Here is a 22,922-nt window from a genome sequence, read left to right on the forward strand (position 1 = left end):
AAAATATCATAATGGACAAAACATGTTAGTATTGTAAACTTTTGTTAGTCACAGGCCTTTATTTTATACGATAACTCAAAAGCCTATGGGAAAATCCTATTGGGTTTTTGTCGAAACCCAATAATAACTCATTGCTATTTGTATTGTTTTGAGAAAGTTGGTGCAAAAATATTCCTTTAGGAACAATAAAAGTTTTTGTAATCGTTTTTTAAAACTTATTTTATCTTATACTATCATATGTTTTTATCCTAACATCTCCGTATTCTTCTCATTATTATCTATATATTTTAAGTAAATCATTGTTATATGTGTATACAAATTATTGTCACAATATTTTTGGGATCACTTTTCTTCCTCTTCTTATCATCATCATGAATTATGGGTCTATGTCTAGTCATCCTTTTACAAATTCCCATCCAAACAGTCAGTCAGCTCAGCTCCTTTATATTGTGACTATAACCTTTTTTGTGATTCAAAAGGGAAACACAGAGACTCACATTGCCATAACTGATCTATCACTTTAATCAGCTAATTACTCAAACATAATTAAGGCAGTTTATGAGTGAACAACAATGAAACAGACGAAAAGGCACTGATATAAGTTTACTGGTCAGATTACTCAAGCAATTCATCCAGTTAAAGTCTATTAACAAAAACTCGTTTACAAATAAGCATTCTCATTATATGCAGGTAATGACAATAACTGACACCTGAGATCAAACAAAACATCACTTCTACAAATAATTTAATTACAAATTAGAACAGCCATATACAGAGAACATTCATTAATTAATTAAACATGCAATAAATAAATTTTTCTTAAACGACAGCTGAATGCACAAGTTTGCATCATCCATGGTTTCTAGATAAAAAAGGAATACGGACCACTCTTTTGTGTTTTTTCTCCCAAAAAAAATCCAACTCCAAAACTAAATAAAATGTCTCTGTCTTAAAACAATGGCAACATATAAAACAAAAGGAAAAATTGTAACAAATTTTTAAATGAAAATACATACAAATTACAAACTATTGGGGGATATATGTGTATGTGTGTGTATATGTATGTATTTATATATATAATTTTATTTTTAATAGGATGCAGACCTTTAAACTGACATCTTTTTTTAATTTTCCTATTCACATGCACTAGTTTACAATTTTTGTTACCTGGAATGATGAAGGAATCTCTAAAACCTAACTGGCTAAATGCCTTGCAGTTATAATCAGCATTCACTTGTCTTCATTTTGTCATAAGAATATGCAAACTTTTGCACTCAACTATATACTCTGTATAGGTGATTATGATATAATAAATCTTCAGTAAGGTATTATTAAAATAGTTTATACAAACAAATTTACAATAAAATGTTTTCAACAGCAGTAATTAAGATTCCTTTTGGAGAGGTTAGAAATGAAACGATTAAAGCTGCACACTGTTAAGGAACGAATCGTCTAAAGCTGTAAAATTATAAATAATCAGACCAAAAAAAAAAAAAAAAAATTAAAATCTAAATCTAGTGATTGACAATAAGTATAAAGTTTTCTCTGAATCCATGTTATTTAGACTCTTCTTTTTATTTTATTTATTTATTTTCTTATTTTTATTATTTCAGCGTCTTTTTAAATAAACATTTTTAAGCTTGGGCAGCATGGTAGTTCAGCGGGTAGTGTTATCGCCTCATGGCTCTAGGCTCTTAGCGCGATCCTTACTGTAGCTCAGGTTGCTATCTGTGTAGAGTTTCCCATGTTCTTCCCATGTCCACCTAAGGTATTTTTCGCCAGGTTCTACGGGTTTCCACCCACCTCCCAAAAACATGCCAGTATTTGCATTGGTTAAACACTAAACTGCTCCTAGTATGAGCATGTGTGTGTACTTCGCCCAAGATTCCCATGATAGGCTCTGAATTCACCGCAACCCTGACCTGGGTAAAGCACTTACTGAAGATGAATGGTTTTTTTTTTTTTTTTTAACTGGATATATATATGATTATTATTTATTATTAACACAAATACAATGGAAGTATATGATTATCATCTCTATCAAAATAGATAGTTATATATAAAGTACTGTGCAAAAGTCTGCAAAGAAATGCTCTATAGCAAATATGCCTTTAAAAATAATAAAACTAAACATTACTACATTAAAAAAATACTATAAAGCACAGTACACAGTAATAAACTAAGTCAATATTTGGCATGATAACTCTTTGCTTTAAAAAAAAAATACTGGTAGTCTCAGGTACAATTTGTGCAGTTTTATAAGGAAATTAGCTTTTGCACAATACTGTATCATCCATAAGTAATAACACTAAGTGCTTGCGCTTCCTTACATATATTCGTGTAAGTCTTAAGTTAACTGGCTCTTGGTAAAGTACCAAAGCAAAGCATTCAGACACCAAACACGAAACTGACATGAGCTAGATTCTGTTGGAAAAGGTAAATGTTGAAGGAAACTTAATACTATGTATTAATACTATGGGTTGTGCAGCTATTCCCTTAAACTAGGTTCCAATGAATTGACATCGTCTTCAGCAAAGACCTCACTGTTCTCTTCCCATGAGCAGCATTTTTACAGAACAATAATTACAGTTCCAAAACCTTTTTTTCTGGAAAATACTGTGCATGAGACAGGCCATTTCAAGTACTGGTTGCTCTGCCGGACAGTCTCTAAACAGGCAGGTAGAGAATCACACCTCACTGATCACTCGGGACATCCCGTCCGGGCGTCCTGCTCGTCTCAGGCTGTGATTGGCTGTCGTTGCTGAGCAAGAGGACTTCCACAGAGAAGCTGACTTTTTTGGACTGGAAGATGCTGTAGGTGTTGTCAAATCGTAGCACGTCTGTAAAGAAAATATATTAAAATTGATAAATACATGTTTAATTCAATTACATTAGCAACAGAATGAACTGTTTAAATTCTAGATTGATTGTATCATTTGCTAAACATTCGTTTTTTTCCCTTAACCTTAAAAAAAAAAAACATTCTGCAGAAACACAGCCATAAATCTGAGCAGCCTAAAATGAAAGAAAAAAGTTAACAAAACACAAATGTCATTACAAAAGTAAGTATTTATATCTGAAGAATTTTTTTAATTGTTATCATTGTTAACATTGTTATAAAGTACAGTTGTAATATTAATTAGAAATAAAATAATTAATTGTAATTAATATTAATTGTAATATTAATTAAACAACTGACTCCAAAACTGGACTTCACACTTATACTGGAGTTTTCATCCTTTCTATGAATGTATATAATAGGGACAAAACACATTTCTTTGTGTCACTTCTCCCTTGTGTTGATAGCACAGTTCTCTCATTCTTGTTTACTAGCGCTTATTATTTGAGTGTTAAGCTCATGTCTCCGATTACAACTGTATTAAATAATAAATAAATAAAAAAGTGTGGTTGTTTGTGGTTGTTTATGATGTTTCAATGACAAAAACCCAGCATCCCTCATTTCAACATACCCTTTCCACTTGCTACTATAAAGATGAAAGGTGAGCGAGAAATAATCAGTATATAAAATTACATGTGTCTTGTTACTGCTGACAATCCCAGGCTGGACACACTGCTATAACTTGATTTTAAATAAAGGTTAAAACTGTAATATAGTAACAACCTACATCTTCCGAGCACAAATATGAGAAGAGAATATTTCAATATCCACTTATTTCTACAAGGTTAGTCTGAGGTAAAAATTAACATAATAATACGCAGTGAAAAAGCTTTTGTTATCCTCTCTTATTGTGCACTTACACACTCCAGGCTCAGTGCAGGTGAGAGATCCGTCCTCAGGTACGAGGTGTGCGTTGTAGCGCTGACTGACCAAGACCTCCTGCATCTGGCTTGCCTTCATCCATTCCCCCAGTTTCTTCTTCATAAAGACCCCAAAACCTACATCCCCACCATCACAGCAGAACTGCCACCTGAGGACAGAGACAGAGCAGAGACGGGGGGATATAAAAAAACAAAACAAATGAGTTGACAACCACATTTCAATAGGCACAACTGTACCCCTGCTCATTCATTTCCAATCAGCCAATCATGTGACAGCAGCGCAATCATGCAGAAACAGGACATGATATGAAATAAGCACTTTTTACAACCGTGATGGTCAGAAAAGCATCTTAGAACACACAAACTTGGGGCAGATGGGCTACAAAGGCAGAAGCATAACACCACATCAGGTTCCAGTCATGTTTAGCCAAGATTTACCCAGGATTCTAGGCACAGACTCACTGATACTGTATACAACAATATTGTGTGGTCTTTTTCCAATTTTCAACTGTTCAGATCTTTCAAAATTATTGGGTTAGGGAAACTGCTAGAATACAGTAAACACTTGGTTGTATATTAAAGCAACATGGAAACACTGCTTTCTCTGATATGACTTAAAAAATTAGACATTTCATCAGGGAATAATGATTTTTCCTAGACCATAGAAAGTGCTGCATGTTACCTAAGCACACAGCCTGGAGCGAGGACCTCGTACTCGAGCTGATGGGAGGAGCCGCGGCTGATAGACACACACTGGTCGTACTCCATCTTAATAAAATCCCGTGCGTAGTAGGACTGGGGCACCAGGCCACCCTGCTTAATCTGTGAAGAGACAAACTAGTCATGGCTCAGCTCAGGCAAAACATTAATTTAATAATAGGATGACATGAAGGATGAAACTTACACAGATGACAGGATGGTTAGTGTTAAAACTGGCTGGTGGTGTTAATATGATGTTTACAGAAGTATGGGCACAAATACATAGACATTTAATAAAATTATATTTTTATTAGGAGATTCTGTTTTTAAGCAGCAGAATATAGATACCTGCTAAATTTAAACATAGGCATTACACTTTTACAATTTAAACTTTGACTAGTAATTCAGCTATAAAGGGTAAAGAAATATGGTGATAAAAGTTTTTTTTTTTTTATAATGTTCTCCTCTGATGTCTCCTAGAGTCTCACAGTACCACCAGTGTGGAGGTATTTTACTCTGAGATGTTTCAAATAAATCCTTTACTGTTATTCTTTTGCTGACCTTTGACTTTATATTAATATGTTTAAATATGTTTACATTTCAATAGGGTTGGATGTTTGGAAGAGATAAGAACATTTCAGAAAAATTCCACTTGCTAAATTTAACCAACTGGTGTCTTAAGCGCCCAAACACTTAACAAGTGTTATTAAAAGAAAAGGTGATGTTAAATAGTGGTAAACAGTCGACTGTCCCAACATTTTTGGAGTGTGTTGGAGTCATCAGATTTGACATGAGTGTACATGAGTGTATATTTTCAAAAATAAATTAAATTCACAAAGTAAAACATTGAATAATGTGTTAATAATGTGTCTTCAATATAGTACAGGGTGAATAAAATTTTCAAATGACTTTTTTTTTTTTCTTTTTGCATTTTCCATACTGTCCCAACTTTTTCGGAATTGGGGTTGTAATTACTTTACTTTCAAGTTACTTTCAAAACCTATCAAACCTACAAAAATACACTACAAAGTGAAAATCATAGTTCTTTCAGTAATTTTAGCACGCATCAATGTAGGACTTGATCAGGAAAAGTTGGATTGATCATAAAACTTGCCTTGGGTGTTGTCACTGTTAGTAGGACTACCAGACCAATATAATATAAAACTTTTCTAACTAGGCTAGTTTGGTGTCGCTAGCCAAGTGGAGGCAAAACTAAGCTATCATTGTATGGGTTTAGCTGCTACAGTGCCATGCAAAGTACATTATCTTTCCTTATGCTCTGCTCATATCATATTCACATAAACTGGAACTCAGACATTTACACACCTTGTTATCTTGCTCAGCATCAGAGGATGTTAATTGTTCAACCCTTTACTGGTTTTAAAATAAAAATTGCCATATATCCATTTTTACTCACACTGACTGTGAGCTAGCGTTTGGCAGAATCGAGAGACTGTCAGCCAATAAGACACAAATATTTCCACGTATTTTTCTGTAAACCCTGTCTGATTGGTTTCGCCTCCATTCACTGAAGTTATAAAATTACAACACCGCCATCGTCTTTTACCGACATTCAGTTACATAGTGACAAACTGCTCCAAGTGGAGAATTATTCAGGGCTGAATAAAAAATCTTTGGGGTTACAGCCCCGAATGCCCAGGCTGGGTTACACCCCTGGCAGCAGCGCAAAACGTGTTTTATTTTAAAAATGAATTTTACTTAATATTGTTTTCTTAACAATAAATTTCTAAACACAAGTAACGTAATTTTATTGATATCAGTAACTGTAAATAAATTACATACATTTAAAACGTAATGCATTACATTACTGCGTCATCAGAAAAGTAATTAGAATACAGTAGCGCATTATTTTGTAACGTGTTATACCCAACTCTGATAAACAATTATTTTTTAATTATGTAATGCCAGTACACATGGCACACACAGCAATTTATGAACACTGAATATGACACTAAACAATACTTCATACTTCTGTCTGCTTTTTATACTGTAAAAATAGAAAAGCGACAATATTTATTACTCCTATTAACTTAAATATATAAAACCTAATATAAATAATAAAGAAAATAAACTAATTACTATGCTACATACCAAAATGGAATCTTGTGTTTGTTGACTAACTACTGACATGTAGAAGTAAATGACTGTGGTATGTAATGATTAATTGTGAGTGGACAAAAGAGTAGATAAAATAATTGCCACCAGATAAAGTAATATAATAAATCCCTGTTATTCGGTGATTGTGTAACATATATACATCCTCACATCCCTAGAAAATGTGAAATGAGCAGTCTGAACTTTCATTAATTTTATCTGGTGAAAAGATAGTCAGCCTAAACAATATAAAGCCTACTTTAAATACTTGATTTTTTTTCTCTATTAATTAATAAATTGATTGTGTTGACAGTTTCACTTAGAAAATGCCAACAGAACAAGTCGTAAAAGTGCTTACACTTTTACACCCTCATCACGATTTTATGAATATGCAAACGAGAACCTCCCCCAACCCCACATGCACCCACCCCCTTTTCCTCGTAAATATATGTGGCAGGGGCTTCATTTGCATACTGTTACCTTATAGGCTCTTATAATTTATGACAAAATAACACCTGTATGTCATGTTCTATACTAGCTCAGATTTTCAGGCAAAACCTTCAGCTCTCTGTTTCTTAAAACCACTGCAATAACCATTTTCACACTCTTACCAGTCAACGCACTGAAATTAAATTCCCTGAATGGAATTTCTAAACACTTTTTTTATAAAGGTTACAGCTGACTTTAACAATATAAAATGAAATTAGGGGAAAAAACCTTAGAAAGTAGTGTAGGTAAAGTGAATGAAAAAAGGTATTTAGAGTGTTGCTGATAAAAGATGAGGTCAATCAGTCAATACTGAAGTCACATATATACATTTTCAGATGCCTAAAACAGCTCCTTCTGGTTGGTTAGTGAGTTTTTAACATGGGAAATACAAAACACTGACTAGTCTGATGATTTGACCAAAATAAATGTTCAATTCTTCTATTCGTTTTTCAATTCTAGGAAAAACAAATACACAAAATCCACAAAACCTATGCACACAGATTTTTTTTTACTTAGTCAATATAAAGTTTCAACATGTTATCTACAAGGCCCAGCTGTCTTTAGTCACAAAGACAAACCATAGCACGTTCTTATCATGTGTCAGACATGGATTAACTGCTGGCAGCCAAAGAAACATTTTGGATTTTGTACAAACAACAACAGCTACACAAAACAGGGTCTATTTAGAGTCATACTATCCTATACTATGTGAGACACCAATGAAAAAAAGAGCCGTATTTCTAAAAAAAAAAAAAAAAAAAAAAAAAAAAAAGGAAACAAAAAAAGAAAGAAAAAGAGAAGAACATGCAGATAAAAAAAATCGATCACATCTGAGAGATCGCAGGCCCATGTCAATGTGTAATTCCAAAAAAATAATAATAACAATAAACCGGAATCCAGTTGGGCTTCATAAGGACCACTCCTCCAGTCCTGCAGAGGGCAGCACCTTTACTTATGCATCTATGGGCAGACAACATGTCAGGACAGATCAGACATTAGCCGTCCCAGTATAGGCATGATGGTATCTTTCCTAAGGGAGATGCGGGATGTCTAATAAGCTGCACTACTTGCCTACAGCAGAAAAGCTTTAAAAATCACACAGTCTGGAAACTCACTAAACACGGACGACAAGATCTCACAACCAATTTGTAGGAATTATACTAATCAAGAATGATTTCATTGAACTTCATACAAGTGAAACCATAATAAGTACTCAAATTAACCCTGCTCATATCTGTAATCCATGCAATTTTTCATATTTGCTTTGGCACATACCTATGAATGCATCAGCAATTGTGAGATCTTGCTGAGTCAGCACCAAGCACAAAGACAACATGGGTGATTTAATTCACAAACGCTGAATAAGCCTTTAGGCTGGATTATACGAAAGCTTCATGTGTCTCCATGAGACAAATAAGCAACACGTTTAAGATGCTCAGTGTCTATGAGCAATGTATTTATACATATAGTGAGTGGAGAGATTAGACAAGAATCCCAAGAATCCTAAAACCTTAAAAGAACTCAATTTCTAAATAGTGTATAAAAAAAAAAAACTTCGTAAAATGTATTTATTTTGCTGTTATATAGACAAATATTTAATGCGTCCAGAAAACAGAGACAGACCACATATATGGAAATGAGAGTGGCACTGTAGAAAAAATCCACCCTGAAAGACTTCAATATTATAATGGCATTCAAGATTTCATAATTAGCTTCTTAGCTGACTTTTTGGTTTGAACTTCCTTCATCAACATGTTGGATAGCGGTTTCCAACATTACCCACAATGCATTTAGTAGGGATAGTGGCACCAGTGGGAATTAGCCCTTGCTTCATCTCTCAGCACCTCCTCTGTACACGCTGCTCAAACAAAATGGGCTCTTTGTTTGTCTTGTTTGTTGCTGACTATACACGCTAATTCAACACCACTGCATTGTATAGCTGTATATTCTTGTTAGATGTCGAACGTCACTAAAATTTAATTTTTGTCTTTAACAGTTAACAGCAAAACCTGGCTGTTATCACTCATGCGTGAGATCATTAAAAACCCTTCTATTAAATATCATTGTATCTGTCAAACAGTATCCCCCTGTGACGACACAGTGGTACAATAATTTCTAACAAGAATAAAAAAATGCAGCACCTACCAATAGATTAGCACCAGAATCGATAAGCAGATCACAAATATTTCAATATAAACAAGAGTTGTTACAGGGTTGCCTTTTCCTTTAAGGCTATAGATTGGAATAGGCTGTGTCTTTGAGTCCATATATGGAGGTCTTCAAGTAGAAGGCAAGAAGTCACTATATATACACTATATAGAAATTCTGTTAGCCAGCAAGCTAACATAAGCTAAATTTTCAACTTTTTGAGAAGCAGATTCATCAATGTTCATAATCTTCACTGCAAACATTAGCCAGCTAGCTAATGTGAGTGATCCTGACAGGATTTCTAAAAGGGTTTTAAAGTTATATTTACAAATGTTCATAACCGTCGCTGATATACCAGGCAGCTAAATAGCATAAGCTAACCTGACAGGATTTCTCTGGGGATTCATAAGACATATTCATAAAATGTTTATAATCTTCACTGGTAAAGCTAGTCAGCTGTAGCTTGACACTGCAGAATTTTCTTGTACTGGGTAAACAGAAAATATTGTATTACCTGAATAGAGGACAGCTGGAGGTCTTTTTTTATTACTAAAACAACCAATTTAGAACACTAAGAAAACATTCCTTCAACCTGTGATTATCAGATACTTATATCAGTATTTGAGCTGATATTGACCCCAGACACTGGATTGCTACAGGATTGGATTTGACTTATTTTCTGACCCGATCCACTGATTTGATTTCTACTATAAGCATGTGTGACACTGATCTGACATGACCCAGGTCATGCAAATTAACACAAGACACACTGCCTGGAATAAAACAGTTTCCACTTTTGCCCAGTTGCTTTTTTTCATGACAGACATAAACCTGCGCTGACCTGCATGTGACAATCAAGATATGATGGTGCTGTGGTATTTTCCAACCCATTTTCCACTAACTGTACACCTTTCAAAGTCCTTAGCTCAGACACTAATGTGACATTTTCCTGACTTTAGGCAAAAACTTAAAAGCCTGTTCCCAACCTGTTTTTGTGAATGTACACTACATGGCCAAAAGTTTATGGACACCTGACCATCACAGCCATATGTGGCCCTTCCCCAAATTGTTTCTACAAAGTTGGAAACACACAATTGTATAGAATGTCTTTGTATGCTATAGCTTTATAATTTCCCTTCACTGGAGCTAAGAGGCCCAAACCTGTTCCGGCATGACAGTGCTCCAGTGCACACAGCAAACTCCATGAAGACATGGTTTGTCAAGTGGAATAACTTGAATGACCTGCATGGAGCCCTGACCTCAACCCCACTGAACACCTTTGAGATGAACTGGAACACCGAATGCACCCCAGGGCTCTTCACACAACATCAGTTCCTGACCTTACTAATGCTCTTGTATCTGAATGAACACAAATCACCACAGCCACGCTCCAAAATATAGTGGAAAGCTTTCGCAGAATACTGGAGGTTATTATAACAACAAATCTGGAATGGGATGTTCAAAAAGCACCTATGAGGAGTGTGATGGTCAGGTGACCGCATACTTTTGGCCACTATTTATGTTTTGTCAAGGTTTTGTTGCAAAATGGATTCCTGTGGCCTACTTCAATATAAACGAGCTATTTCACACAACTACGAACTACACAGAACTGACTGTTCACACGTTATTGTTTAATTCGTAATAAATAAGAAGAAATGATTCAGAGTTAGCTACTGAATGTGATTCAGAGAGCTGATGTTATTATGCACAACAAAACTAAATAAATATGAAAGATGCTAAATGTCTTGCTATCACAGATACAATTTATATCACCTAATTCATTGTATGTGCTACAATAAACAGCCACAAACTCTAATCATATATTATTTTGCAAAATTTTGTGAAAATGTCACTGCACATCACTGGCCCAGACTTAGTTTATAAAGGAAATGAGAGAAGTTGACTGATTTGACACCATCTAACCACAACTCTTGAAAACGGTTTCCTTCCAATGCCATTACCGTTTCACAATCACACTACGTCATTACCTGTACTAGTGGCTTGGTCAGTACTGGGTTTAATATTGTTATAATATAGAAAATGAAAGTGCAATTGAAACCTCCATAACACCTTTTCCATTTTTAGTAGCTTGAACTCTTTAGCAGTCTGACAATACTATGCACTAGCTTACTATCAAGCATATGCCACCTAGGTAGAGCTGTGACCCTGTGTGACTTTTGACCTTTACTCACCCTGGTCCTGCAGCGCGGGTCACCATCAGGATCCGTCAGTTTTCCCCCATACATGGCTGGGAGCTCCTCAGGGTCAATGAGTTTCTTTAGCACCTCCTGCCAGTTGGCTGGGTAAACAAAAAAGGACAAAATTTACATCACAAACATTAACTGTGTCAGTGTGTTATGAGTACATTTGGGTGATTCTTAGTCAAGTCTATGAATGCAACAGGAAAGTGTAGATTTTGAGAAGGTCTAAGATTTTGAGGAGGTCTAATAAGTGAGATTAACTTACACCCCAGAACCATGATCTTGTGGCGAGTGTCTTCACTCAGAAAGTGCTTCACCAGATTATACGCCACAGGAAACAGTTTGGGTGCTGCAAAAAAAAGTTAGTTAGCAAATCTTTAAGTAAGGAATAAAACACTAGGGGTCGTTCTGTTATAGAAAAACAATCAAAACCGAAGTGGCGGGAGGCCTGTTACCGCCATAATTACATTTACGGCATTTTGGCAGATGCCCTTATCCAGAGCGACTTACATTTATCTCATTAATACATCTGAGCAGTTGAAGGTTAATGGCCTTGCTCAAGGGCTCAACAGTGGTAGCTTGGAAGTGCTGGGGCTTGAACTCCTGACCTTCTGACAAGTAACCCAGAGCCTTTAAACACTGAGTCACCACTGCTCCACGAATTTATTTCCTTATAATAGCACATCCAAAAATGTTCTCTTCAACTTATACCTCAATTTGTCAACACAAACGATTACTATAGTGTTTTGCCTTGCAGTCAGCACTACTCTCAGAGCTGCTGTTATAGAAAATATGCAACACCTTTTTTACCAATCAGATTTGACGATTCAACAGTGCCGTATAAATGATTATACATGCTGATAATATTCATTTGTATACTACTTCGCAACTTACCTTTTATAATTAATAATCTCTTGAGTCCTTCAGGATAGTTGTCTTCAAACATGGTCAAAACCTACAAAAGAAAAAAGGCCTGCTGAGTACTTTAGAGACATCTGGTTCCTAAAAGCCTTTTTTTAATAAGCCATGTTCAACAAGGGGTCAAGGCATATAAATATTTACACATTTGAGGAGTGAACTGCGGACAGTGATAAAGCATGGTTGTACACACCATACACAGAAAACTAAATGAGATCCTACCTCTCCATATGTTTCTATAGCAGGCTTCCATAGATGCTTCAGGCCCAAACCTTCACAATCATAGATCATAGTGATGGACTCCACATTTTTACCCAACTGATATAAATAAAAAGAGAGAGACAGACACAGAGATGGAGGTGGAGAGGAGGGGGAAGCAGTAATTAAGTTCTGGGAGCTGTTTCTTTCCACCAAACAAATCAATGCATATAAATCAGTACCTTCAGGATGTCGAACTTTTGCGACCGCAGAAATTAACGCAAAATCAAGCAAACGCTGCAATATTCGGAGGAGCGTGCAAGTTTTCAAAATGACCGCATATTTTCCGCAGATTTGGGCCAAGACGCGTTATGTAACGTCATCGCAACGGGCATTCGGTCAAAGCTCTCGACAATTCACGTGCGTCAAACATGAGTACAGGTAAACCAACAAACATCACTGTGAAAGACTGTGCAAAACAATTTCAAGAAATTGCAATTATGCCAATTCAAGTAGTTTTCCTCAGAAAAAACATGAAAAATGCAAATTTTGAAAAAAAAACCCTGTGACAAAATCAAGCATTTTTGGCCGCAATAATCACAAAAAACTCTGCGAAATCCTGTACGGACTGAAACTTCTGTTCTATATTTTTCTAGCTAAGTCAACTAGTCCATTCTTAAATTGTAATATAAACCCTGCTTTGTATTATTTTATTTTATTTTTTTCTTTGTGATACCAAGCACTAATAAAATATAAAGAAGCGATTATTACTTAAACCTGAAGTTTAAATGTGTTTATAGACCCGTAATAATCATATCATTTTAAAGCTATGTTAAAAATAACTAAGAGTCGCAATAATATCTTGCAATAGATCTGCCTTTTTCCTTTCAGACTTCTGTTGGCATTTTTCCAGCCCAGAACATACCTCCAGATTCCCTTTGTTTTGTTAATGTTTTCATTGCAAAAAAACAAAAAAAGTTATAAACTGCACGCTTAAATTGCAAAATATCGTTCACCCACTTACCCTTTCACTCTGTAAGCTGCATTCCTTCTGCAGAATCTCACAATCTCGTACTTTTGTCTTCATGAAGTCCTGCTTAGAGGCAGAGAGAAGGAGGCCTTTGGGATCAACCGGCCCGATAACGTCGTACCACACAGGGCTGCCCTCTCGGTCGTAGCCACACATTCCTCCTGAGAAAAACTTCTCTAAAACCTAATAATCATTGGCAATATCAGAACAGAAGGTATGGCATAAGCTCCAATGGAATTCAACAACAACAACAGTGTTTTGATTGGAAATGTTACTCTGAACGCGTCTCTGAAGAATTGTGTTCTGCTCTCATAACTGTGTGTAGATCATACCTCTGGAGGCTTCCAGTCAGTAGTGATCGTGTCGGCCTTCATCTGTTTTCGGAACTCCAAATGCTAAAAAGTGAAAGATGTATAACACGTCAAAGTTAAAGCCCACAAAACACCATGGCAGTAAAGGGTTAATGAATCATTTGGAGAAAAACTAATTTGTTTAAAATAAGTTTCCAGTTACTAATGATCCTAATGATCAGCCAACACGTGTTTGGTCTCCAATTTTGCTCTAAAGCTAAACACATTGCCAGTCATTAACTTCTGAACACCCTATATTTTAGCAGTTTGTGTTTAAACGATCTTTGAAAATGTGACCAAGGAACACTGAATTGAGAACACATTTCATGTTCAGTGAATTAAGAAATGATGGAAATGACTTTGTTTATTAATCTAAATTAGAAAAGGCCAAAATCTTTATCACTCTAATTAAGCATAACAGATATTTATATCTGTTATGCAGTTAATTCTGTTAGTCCTGTCTATCAGTATTTTATCTGTAGGCTTTATGTGTTTATCCTCCAAGTGCATCTGTAGGATGACAACAGGGTGTCTGGTGTTCACAGTTACACTTGTTATGATGTGCAGATCATAATGTACAAATTTCTACTTTTGACTTAAATTTGTATCTATAGACCATGCATGCCATTTTACAAAATTCTTAATTTACAATTTAGGTTACTGATATTGTTTAAAGCAAGTATATGAACATTTAGGCACACATTTTACAGAAAGGTTGTTGGGTTAGATAAACTAAACAGCATTCCTTGCTGACTTTTTAGTCTTATAATACCAAACATCTTTTGTCTCCCTGGTTACATTTGAGTGAAACAGCGTCAATGTGATTTTTCTTTGAAGTATTCCTTTCAGTAGTGACCTAAAAGCATCCCCAGAGCATAATTTCCCTACAAACTGAAGCTCTCGTTTTTATTACTGGAAACACAAAGCCCTGTATCCAAATTCAGTGGGGGACATTTTAATAATCTCTGTGTGAAGAGCAGTGGAAAAACTGACACACCTGATCTCCTGGGGTGCTTCACATTAAGATGTAATTACCGTCCCTTTGAACACATGGGAAGTAGCTTTATGGATACAGTCTGTATAGCTTGTGATTGCTAGGGCAGGTTTCTGTGCCTCATCTAGGCATGATTTGTGCATATACACCGAACCATACACTTTATATTCCAAGACAATTTAATCCAAGTTGTTGTATTTTTCCGTTAATAATATATGGAAGATAGTCAATCTTGTAACGTCTGCCTATACAATCCTACAGTTTTAATTCGAAGAACTTTAATAAACTCGTGAGATGAGGGTGAGTGACCTTTGCCAGTAGCGCTGTAAGAACAGAGAAGAGAAAGCTGTGATTACGCAATCAATGTTACAAATTCATTACAAAGTAACAAGAGCTGCTCATCAGACTGAGTGACTGCTTGGATCAACTGTATTGTTGTTTTAATTTTAATTCTCACCACACCCCAATACTGAATCCCATAATTCAGACACAGATGAGTGAATCATCTAACAAGTCAGAATCTGATTCTCGCCTGGCCTAGAACCACAAATTTGCTTTTTACCTTAGTAATGTCTGACATTTTCTGAGATTGCACCAAAGCAGAAAGCAGCACGTCTGATTTCATCGTTGGAGATATCAACTACAACTATGAGGATCCAGCTCCTGGTTTAAACTTACATTCCTCACTCTTCTTAGTTGCATATTTGTTTTTACTGTGGTTACTGAATAATACACTTTAACACAAATATCTGAATACTAACCTGAGACTTTAGGGGGTTAAAAGAGAAAGATTTGTGTATGCTGTTTTTTTAACCTCTTTTTGCTAAATAATCAATTTCCTAATCTTGAAACCTATTCAAATTAAAATGACACAAAATTTAGTTACCATACTGAAACAGTAGGCACGAATGTCAAAGTGGGTGTCTGACAGTAGCTAGTTACAACACTTAATGGATTTTTATTGAAATGTAAACTGTATGTTACACTTTACTACGACACTACAAAATGACTCTACTCTAAGTTGCATATATTGCGTAGATTAATAATGGAAGAAAAAAACAACTTGGAAAAAATATACTCAGAATATAAATCCATTAGTGGTAGCAATGTGCATATTTGCAGAAATTGTGCCTAGGTTAGGCTAAGAAACCTGCCCCAGCAATCATGGGGAATAAGTACATGTTCTTCATAAAGCATTTATCTATGTGTTCACAACGGGAACGTGACATGACAGAGCATGACTCTACTATGGCAAAGCAGACAAAGACAAAGATTCAGTTTTAAGAAACTGGTAGAAATCTTTTGTCTCAGGAAAAAGTGTGTGCCAAAAAATCAGTAATCCGTTACACCCAAGAAACACTACACTGCTGGAATATCCACCTCTGCTGAATAATCCAGCTTGATCACTAAATAATAAACACAAGTAGAACTGGACAAGCATGGCGTGATTATATTCACTTGAATAACTGGACACATACACTAGGTCTACTGATTCTGCCTGCATCCTAATTATTTGACTAAAGTGTATTAATTAACATTTGAGAATTTCTAATGGCCTTCTCTGGTAATTGTTTAATTTTCTTGAAAACTATAAATATTGCAGTCGCAGTGGTGATTTATAAACCGTTTGCATCTACCACCTTAACCAGCATAGATATTGTAGGATTCTTCAGCAGAGATTGCAATGGATGTACATGCTTAAGCTCATGCTTCAGAACAGCCTACTACACCACTCCAAATAATCATCGTTTTACACTGCTATAAAAATATAAAGCATGGTTTTAATGATTGGGAGTAAAATGTTATGAGCTTCCTTTTTGACATTGCAAGGACCAGTTTAAGCATTTTAATATATCTCTAATAGAACAATGCCTTGAAAGTTTAGGCCATACTTTAAGCATAGCTGATTGAAATTGAAACAAAGAGAAAAAAATGTGATACCTTACGAAGCATTGCTTCAGCTTTTTGCAGGTTGAAATTTCTGGCTGAAAAATAGACAACAAAAAAGAACAGGAGTGAGCAGAGTGAAATGATGAGCAGAGGTCACAATGTGAAACCCAAAGGACAAAGCTGTTAAAATTAACATTAAAATGTAACAAAAGTAAAATGTAACAAAATTGTAGATTATTTCAGACATAACTGTAACTGTATCGTTTAAATTTAATATAGAGATGAACAAATTCGATAATATTTGTATCAAGCCAATACTAGCTTAAAAACGCTGGATGACTTTTGGCATATTTTTTAATCTTAAACTTTTTTGGAATTGGGGTTGTATTTACCTAATGTGTCTAATAGTTACGTAGTAATAATTATTATATATTATGATTGTAATATATATTATACATTATTGTAACTTATATATTATGATTGTTTTTACACTATATTGTCCCTAGCCTGAAAGGTTTGCAAACCCCGTGACCTATATGGAAAACTGGCCATTTACTTTTGGTAACACATTATGTGCTTGAATAGACATGAAAGAGTAAGCATGGTGGCCTTGTACAACATAACTCTGGCAATCTGTGGTACTCTAACCAAAATCTTATTCTGAATATAACAGTTTTACTCATATGGTATAAATACTTTAAATCAAGACTCCTATCATGATGTATGACGCCTCATATTTAATTCAGTTCGGATCAGAAAACTGTGACGAATAACTGAAAACATGTCTTTTTAAAAATCCTTCATACTGTATATTATTTATTCACAGGTTTACATTAAAAGCTTTTTTTTCTAATACGTTATCGTTTCTATAGTAACAGCTTATTCAAAGGGAATTGCACAGAAGATGCGCCACAATAATCAAAGGCTAAAAATAATTAAATAACATAAATAAATAAATAAAAAGTTATGTAAGAAAGATATATCATTGATATGGTGAAAGAGATGTTTAATTAAAATTTATGAAAGAAGTCTTCAGTAAGTTTTCTACCACAAAAAAGTCTTCAGGACCAAGGGTTGGTTTCTTAGCAACATGACAAGCTGCATTTTTGTTGTTGTTGTTTTGTTCTGTTTCTAAGTAATAACAGGAACTAACTTGTTTCCATGGACATTCTACAAAACGTATGGCATTTTGTTTATAAACAAAAATGTATTGTTAGCATTGGCAAACTCCTGTTTTGGATGGTTACTCTACTTCGTGTCGACCCACATCACACCACCCTGTTATTGATTAATTTCCTATAACAGACTGTCCCCTCGTGTTTTATTCCTGATATATGTCACTGGTCCATAAAATGTAATAGTAAATGTAATACCACAGTAATACATTTTGACCCTAGTAAAAGCTCTAAAAGTCTTTAAAAATACTTTTTTATTAGATCGGAGTGTTCTTTCCAGCAGATTAATGTCATTTTGTGACACTCGCCTGCACCTGACTGTCTTCCGGTCACATAGACACTAAAGTATTTAATGCTCATAAAGGGGATTATAACGTACGTTACAGCTGACAGCAGCAGATCTGACACCTGCCACACAGATCATCTCAAACATGTCACTCCATTGGGTGTGAGTGTGAACGTCCATTTTTTTCAGCAATAATGATGTGTTCTTTTGCTGTTAATGCATGTCTTGATTTTTAGTTTATTATACAAGACAACAAACTATTAGAGTAGAAATGAAAAAGGATGATATCATAACCTTGACTGTTAAAAATGCCCAAAGCAATACTCGCTCTCAAACTTTAGCATACTCCGGGATCTCAACTCATATACACTGGTTTTATCTTATCTTCCCTAAAGCGATGAGGCAACCCTTGAGAAACAAAACTGGCACTGTCAGTCACGTGTGGAGGTGTTAACATCGGGCATTCACAACAAGGAGAAGAAGAAAAAAAACATGCCTCTTAAAATATGACAGGACCATACAGGTAAAACCTGCTTTTCAACCATAAGACACAGTAGCTGAAAATTTCCATATTCAAATATTATCTGATAAATTTACAATTCAGAACCATTAAACAGATATATTCAAAGCAGTGGAGCCACTCTGGCTTATCAACGATTTTGTAACCACTGATGAAAATGTTTTATGCCTTATATAATCTCTTCTGCATGATATTATATCATTGAAGGAAAATTATTTACAAGCCTGATGGGCTACGTCGAGTACGTTTAGAATATAAGAAGCTAAGAATAAACCATGAAGAGTCATGCTGTTAGAGGAAAATAATCAATGAAGGGGTGATGCAGTGTGACCCAACACAAAGCGGAGTTACTGTTATCACCCCAAAGTTAATTATTTTCCTAGAGCAGCATGTCCCAAAGTGGTTTAACATTCTTATAATGCAGCAATTTGTCAACTTTTTGACAAATCACAACTTTTTTATTTACAAGTCATACTTTTCCTCTGTTTATAGTTACATTTAATGTTATAGAATATTCACAAAACAAGTTATCACTTAATGTAACAGTTCTACAGGCTATAACACTTATAAGCCGTTGTTCTCTCACTAGCTTTTATTTTTTCCTCTCTTGAAGTTAATAAGAGAAAAAAAAATGGAGCGTGTTGTCACCAAGAAAGCGCAGACTCCTCCATTCTAAAGCTACAGCTTGTTACAAAGCACTGACACTAGAGACTCCTTCTAAAAATGCTAAATATACAGCCCCTTATCGAAAATTTCATCATGTTAATAAATTGTACACTTTTATTTGTAAAAAAAAATAATAATAACTTTTTCAAAAACTGTGTTTATCATTAGGCTTTGATTAAGTGGAGCATCCACCTTTCAAGTCTGTGTGAATGAGCGGTTACTATAGAAACAATAACGTATTAGAATAAGAATGAGCACATTAATACAGTATAAACCTGTGGTTTGGATTAGAGTCGGCACTACAGTCAGCGCTGCTGTTATAGAAATGTAATTAATTAATTAAGACCTTCTGATCAATCAGATTCGAGCGCTGTGGTATAATGCCTCTTAAACATAGGCCATATTTTAACACGCTCAATATGAAGAGAAAACTGCCCCAGTGCTGGTCCACTCTTCGACCGGCATAAAAAACAACCTTAACATTTTAACACCAACGTTATCTGATAAATGTAACAGCACACACCCAGTGTAAATGGTTTACTGTGTACAATAATAATAAATGAGCAGTGATAATGTTAACATATCACTTGCTGGTGATATCAGGACCAGTGTCTCTAAAAACCGACATTCTTTATCACAAAGCCAAGTCCATGTTTCAGCTAAGCTTCAGTAAACACTGCTTTAAAAAGTTCCCTGACCCTGTTCAAATCAGAGGCTCAACGGTTAAGGCTCTAGGTTACTAATCAGAAGGTCAGGGGTTCAAACCCCACTGACAAGCTGCTACTGATGGGCCCTTGAGCAAGGGCCTTATCCCTCTCTACTCCAGGGGCACTGTATCATGGCTGACCCTGTGCTTTGACCCCAACTTCCTAATAAGCTGGGGTATGCAAAGAAAATAATTTCACTGTGCTGTAATGTACATGTGACAAATAAAGGCTTCTTCTTCTACTACTGAAGAATGTCTACTGACCCTCAAACACCTGTTTCTGTTATTGCCAAACTGTTAGTGTGCAGGTAGTACTGTTCAAATAGCCATATAGGATAGCTGGTTGACCAAAGCTGACTGCACGGACATGCTGCATTTTGTTTTAGAGCTCTAATCAGATTATAGCTGAGATTAATCTAGCTCATTGTGCACGCTGCTGAGTCAGGACTAAACAATAGATCCCTTTCACTTGCCTCTAGCTCTAACTGTATGAGCAAATGTGTGAGAAAGAGGATTTAGTTATATAATAAAACTGAAACTCTGTTTTGTAATATCACTGTTGCAGCAGGTTAATAAAAGAATCTCCCATCTAATGGTGCTGGGCCATTTATCGACAGACTTGTTGAGATCTGTTCTCACCTCGAAGCCAACGCAGTAAGAAATGGTCGCTCTGAGACGGACACTGTGGCAAGACATCCTGGACCCTTTCCCGAAACTGTCGTAATTAGAAAGTGGAAACAAACAATAAGTTAATTGTGTGGAATTACAGTGTTGCCAGACTGTCTGTGCAGTTATCTGCTCAATTATGCTCATTTAAATTGAATTATATTTCTATTTAAATGATATTCATTCGAAGTAGTTATCGGTCCTTAGTCTACTCGGAACCCTGCGTGAAAGGAAAACCTTCTGTAGTAGGGGGATCACAGAGCGATCTATCGGGCAATAACGTGTTCTAGATATGTTCATTTTCTCTCTCGCAGAGTCTACAACGTACTAATAAGAAGAAGAAGAAGCGGAAGAACAAGAAGAACAAGAAGAACATGGCAGGTTTAAAACATGGAGTTACTTCTGTGTGAAAATTATTAACAAAAGTACAATACCTGCAACCAGTATATTAAGTTCAATATCAATATGTTGAAAACAAATAATTGCACGTTTAAGCAAATATTAAATATCATGATAAATGATGTCATATTTATTATACTTATACATGACATACTTTCCAGAAACATCATGTGTATCTTTTTATTATGTTTTTTTCCATGTTTTTTTTTTAATATATATGACTAATTCTGTTAGTATACAGCTGATCTGATGTTTTCAAATTGTAAAATACTTACAGATCACACCCCCTCCACCCGCTTTCAGTGTTAAATCATTACATTTTATAGTCATTAAATAAAAGTATCCTTGAATTGAATTTTTAATGTAACACTAATGTAACACCCCCCCCCCCCCCCCACCCCCCCACCCACCCCCTAAGGAGTTCTTCAAGAGGAACAAACAGAAGAACCTTCTAAAACAGTGCAATGTTGTCGTTTTTGTTTCACTGTCATTGGAAGGAGGGTTCAATCTGGCAACCCTGGTAGTGTGATCTCTTGTGTAAGTTGGTACTGACATCCCGTAAAAAACAAAGAGGAAATACATCATGCGATCAATATCGGAGAATATCGACAGCTGCCGTGAGGATCTAGAGATGATTCAGCTAAATAAATGCTATGATGATCTACAACATACACGCCTTTTTTGTGTGCAAAATCATCTGCAGAACTGCGGCGTGCTATGACTGTGTCCATGTGTGGATCTAAAGATCTCTGGAGCAACAGTGAAATGGATTTGATGGCAGAATAATAGGCTCTCAGTGCGACATGTATCTCTCAGCCAGCTTCGCTATGGTAAGGAAGAAGCGCTCCACGTTTCCGGGAAGTAAAAACAAACCTGATGGAAATCCAAAGTCATGAAGCAGGAGTAAAATACTCACCTGCGCCAGAGCCTCGGCCTGTTTCACGCTCAGATCTCCAACCCTGCCGCTCATCTCCCCTTAATACACGGACTGAATAAGCCGAAATGAACGGCACTGCGAGACGGCTTCACACACACACACACACACACATGCGCGCGCAGTCAGATTCAGTTTCCTCTTCCCTCCCAGCAGCAGCAGAGCTGAGCAGCGGCCGCACGGTATACCGTGAGTTAATGGCGATATTACTGCGCGGTATTATATCGATATCATATCGATCATCAAGGCTTAATAATAGGTGCACTGAAAAAAATGGAATATGTACTCAGCAGGGACATCGCCATGTCTATTTTTCACCCCCACCCCCCAAAAAAAATATTTATTACACCCCGCCCCCAAACAAATCAATAGGCCTATATCAACCAATATATTTTCTTTTTGACTTCTCTTTTTTAAAATCAACAGTTCGATTCCATCGCATCTTAAACCTGTTCATGGGTGGGCACTAGGACTTGGGGGAGTGATCCACACAGTTTACTGTTTAAACATTTTAAGCTGTATTTATTTATTATGCAGTTCGGCTGCTCACTCACACACTTGCTGCAGACTCACACACAGGCAGTGAGAGCGCAGAATGACGCGGTCACACGCCCCTCAGCAGTGGTTTTCACCTCGCCGTTCTTCCATGGATGTCATTTTTCCCCAGTGTCTTTCTGATAGTGGAGTCATGAACCGTGACCTTTCTTGATGCAAGACAGGCCTGTAGGTTCTTTGATGTGGTGCTTTTCTCTTTTGTG

At 36.0% G+C, this 22,922-nt stretch overlaps 1 protein-coding gene across 1 annotated transcript; it reads right to left on the reverse strand.

The window, feature by feature from the left end:
• Positions 1-590: 590 nt before the first annotated feature.
• sec14l8 (SEC14-like lipid binding 8) lies at positions 591-22,297 on the reverse strand. The gene is made up of 12 exons (XM_017451514.3): positions 22,147-22,297; positions 20,805-20,880; positions 16,864-16,907; positions 13,911-13,973; positions 13,573-13,761; positions 12,573-12,668; positions 12,327-12,387; positions 11,698-11,781; positions 11,424-11,530; positions 4,463-4,602; positions 3,760-3,929; positions 591-2,840 (listed from the first exon to the last, which is right to left on the reverse strand). The coding sequence occupies exons 1-12, from the start codon at positions 22,198-22,200 to the stop codon at positions 2,695-2,697; spliced, it is 1,230 nt and encodes a 409-aa protein (XP_017307003.1). The 5' UTR covers positions 22,201-22,297; the 3' UTR covers positions 591-2,694.
• Positions 22,298-22,922: the final 625 nt, after the last annotated feature.

The sequence above is a fragment of the Ictalurus punctatus genome, chromosome 22 (genome assembly GCF_001660625.3).
Source record: "Ictalurus punctatus breed USDA103 chromosome 22, Coco_2.0, whole genome shotgun sequence".
Taxonomy (NCBI): domain Eukaryota; kingdom Metazoa; phylum Chordata; class Actinopteri; order Siluriformes; family Ictaluridae; genus Ictalurus; species Ictalurus punctatus.